Source organism: Pteropus vampyrus, unplaced genomic scaffold (assembly GCF_000151845.1).
Source record: "Pteropus vampyrus isolate Shadow unplaced genomic scaffold, Pvam_2.0 Scaffold314, whole genome shotgun sequence".
Lineage (NCBI taxonomy): Eukaryota > Metazoa > Chordata > Mammalia > Chiroptera > Pteropodidae > Pteropus > Pteropus vampyrus.
In genome coordinates, this window is record NW_011889095.1 from 470,112 (window position 1) to 473,853 (window position 3,742).

At 37.4% G+C, this 3,742-nt stretch overlaps 1 protein-coding gene across 1 annotated transcript in view; it reads right to left on the minus strand.

Moving 5' to 3' along the window:
- Nucleotides 1-3,742, minus strand: part of TMC7 (transmembrane channel like 7) — a 38,400-nt gene that overhangs the window by 23,864 nt on the left and 10,794 nt on the right. Inside the window, exon 6 of the mRNA XM_011377512.2 lies at nt 254-399. Coding sequence (XP_011375814.1) covers nt 254-399 — 146 coding nt within the window. The remainder of the gene's footprint in view (nt 1-253; nt 400-3,742) is intronic.

Here is a 3,742-nt window from a genome sequence, read left to right on the forward strand (position 1 = left end):
AAGGTTGGGGGAAGGGCAGTGGCGAATGTATGCAATAATGATTCAGTAAAGAATGGCAAGGTGCTGCTCCAGCTCCCACATCCTGCCTCCAAATCCCCACAGCCTCCAACACACTCACAAATATTTTCCCCACAAAGCCCAATCCTGGACTCTGCTCATCCTTTGGGCAATGGCTCTCACAGTCCAGGATCTCCAATAAACTCCAGCCATCAGGGTTATTCAAATACAACACAATGATAAGATAAAACTTTACCTTTTCACTATCCAAAGAAGACTCAGGGCCAGGTAGGCAATTGTGCTTAACAAATAAGCCAGAGGCAAATCGTAGGTGAAGTTCTGAAATTCCACCCCGTCAATGGTGTAATGTCCATAAAAGAGGCAAGTCTCCTCCAAGAAACCCTGAAATGAAGCCAAGGACATGAGGTCAGATTGGTGAGTTCTCTGCAGGAAACCAGGAGACCAGACTCTGCTTCAAGAACTCACATTCTGGTGACACTATTCATCCCTGAATCCCCAGATACTGGAACAATTCCAGAGGTATAAGGGATGCTCAGTTGGTGTTCAGGGAATAAAACACAGATAAAACCTGAGCATTAAAAATACACAGGTATATGATCCAAAAAAAAAAATTAAGAAAACAATTTCATGTGTAATAGCATCGAAAAGAACAACATACTTAGGAATAAATTTAATAAATGAAATGTAAATTCTATATTCTTAAAGCTATATAACATTGTTTAAAAAAATTAAAAATCTAAATAAATGGAAAGACATCCCATGTTCATGAATCAAAATATCCATGGCAATAATCCCTAAATTGATCTATAGATTTAATACATCCCTATCAGAATCCCAGCTGGCATCTTTGTAAAAACTGACAAGCTAATCCTAAAATTCATATGGAATTGCAAGGGACCCAGAATAGCCAAAACGACCTTGAAAAAGAAGAACAAAGTCGGAGGACTCGCATATCCCAATTTCAAAACTTACTACAAAACAACTAGCAGAAGAACAGACATATAAGTCCATAGAAAAGAATTGAGTCCAAAAATGAACCCATACATCTAGGGTTAATTGATTTTTAATAAGGTAAAAGAATAGTCTTTTCAAGAAATGGTGCTAGGGCAACTGGACAGCCACATGCTAAAAAAACAAAAAAAAGAAAAAAGAAAGAAAGAAAAAGCGCTTGAACCCTTACCTTTGCATCATATACAAAGGTAAACTGAAAATAGATCAAAGACGTAAGTGTAAGAACCAAAGCTATACAACTCTTAGAAGAAAACAGAGGGCTGAATCTTCACGACCTTGGATCTGACAACGGATTCTCAGATGTGACTCCAAAAGCACAAGCAATAAAAGCAAAAATAAATTGGACTTCATCAAAATCGAAAGCTTGTGTGCTTCAAAAGACACTCTGAAGAAAGTGAAAGCCAATGCAAAGAATGGGAGAAAAATATTGTAAATCATCTATCTGATAAGGTCTTGTGTCTCGAATATATAAAGAACTATTTTAACTCAATAATAAAAAAGATAATCCAGGTTTTAAAAAACAGAAAGAGGATAAAAATAGATATTTATTCCAAGAAAATATACAAATGGTCAGAGTCGGGTAATAGCAAGTGTGGATAAGCATACGGAGCCATCAGAAACCTCACACAGTGCTGGTGAGGGTGTAAAATGCTGCGGTCACTTTGCAAAAGTCTGGCAGTTCCTCAAAAAGTTGAACAGAGTTATCATCTGACTCAGTGATTTCACTCCTAGGTATATACTCCCGAAGAAGAGAATGTATATTTCCACATGAAAACATATACGTGAATGTTCATTGTAGCATTATCCATAATAGCCGAAAGATGGAAGTGACCCAAATATCCATCATAAATGGATCCACAAAATGTGGTATCTCCATACCATGGAATCTTTTTTGGCCATAACAAGGAATTGAAGACTGACAAATGCTACAATATGCATCAACCTTAAAAACGTGCCAAGCGAAAGAAGCCAGAGACGAAAGAGCACGTTATATGATTTTGTTTATATGAAATGCCCAGAATAAGCTTTTCGCAGAGACAGAAAGTAGATTAATGGTTGCTTCTGGCTGGTCAGGGGAATTGGGAAGTGATAACTAAACAGCATTAAATTTCTTTCTGAGGTGATGAAAATGTTCTAAAATTGACGGCGGTCATGCTCGGACAACTCAGTGAGTTTATATAAAAAACCACTGAATTGAACACTCTAAATGGGTGAGTTGTAGGATAGGTAAGTTCCGTCTCAATAAAGCTGTTAGCAAAAATAAAAAATAAATAAAAAGATAGAAAAAAGTGACCTATGTAAAAATATAGCACGGAATAGTCTCTTGACTTCTTATGGAAAGAATAATTGAATACCTCAAATTCCTCTTTGGGTGGCAGGAAAATTCCAGGGGAGTGAGAAAAGAAATATGCAAAAAGCAGAAGCAGTTATAAGGAGAACAGAGATGTTCACCACAGTATTGTTTATAAAGAAGGAAAATGGAAGCAATTTGAATGTCCATCAATAAGGGCCTGGCTAGACGGTGAAAAATCCACATCGTAACGTATTAAGCAAGACCATGTAAGTGCATGAGAAAGGGCGAGAAGGCCATGACCTGAGTGTTAAAGGTTAGGTGACCTCTAGGGAGGTGTACTTCCACTTGTAAGTCTATAAATTCTATGTTTTTTTATGACATCTGAGTAAATAATTAAATTTTTTAATAGAAAAAAAATGCAGAAACAGAATATTCCAACTTCTTTTTAACTCTCCCAAAGGCGGGGCACACAGGCCATAAAAACTTGCCCAAAGATATAAAATCTATTTATATTGCCCTAGATAGATATCAGGTCGGTCAATCTCTCCCTCAAAATAATGTAGCATTACAGGGCAAAGGTCCACTGGGCCAGGAAAATGATTTTTCTGATGTGATAAGGAGCTTGGCTCAAATGTTTTCAGCAAAGACAAACCATTGTTAGATGTCTCTGATTCTCTCTCTCTTAGGCCTATTTAAATTTAAATTACTGACAATAAAATTAGAATTCAGTCTTAGCCACACTATCCACATTTCAATTGCTCAAGAGTTAGTGACTACTGCATTTTACAGCACAAAGCCCAGAACATTCTCGTCACTGTGGAAAACTCTTTTGGACAGGGCTGTTCTTTATCATGCATACTTTATTGAACATTGATGATCGAGTGTATTTAAGTCTCCTATAAAATCTTCCGTATAAGGAAGAAGGTTATGATGTGTGGGGAGCTATAAACAAATATCTCTTTGGGGATACATTCTGAAGAAATGGGGCTAACAGCAGTTCTGGGATTTGATGCCATTCGATTTTCGCTAGCGGTGTGACCTTGGGTGAGTCACTGAATTTCTTCTTGCACAGTGGACATTTCAACACCCACATGACAATTCCTCTCAGCTGTTTTGAGAAAAACATCAGAGCTGTAAAAACGACTTCTTCAGAATCAAACCCAATAGACAGATTCAATACTTTCTACTTATTTATTCAGAAAGATGGAAGTTCGATGACATGGCATTTTACTACCAGTAACTTTCAGAAAGATATTTTTATACATATGTATCATCGAAACATCTAAAGGAGTGGTTCTCAACCAGGGGTGATTTTGTCCCCCAGGAAACATTTGGCAATGTCTGGAGACATTTTCGCTTGTCACAACTGTGGAACTGCTACTGGATGCTGTCGAACATCCTACAACACACAGGACAGCC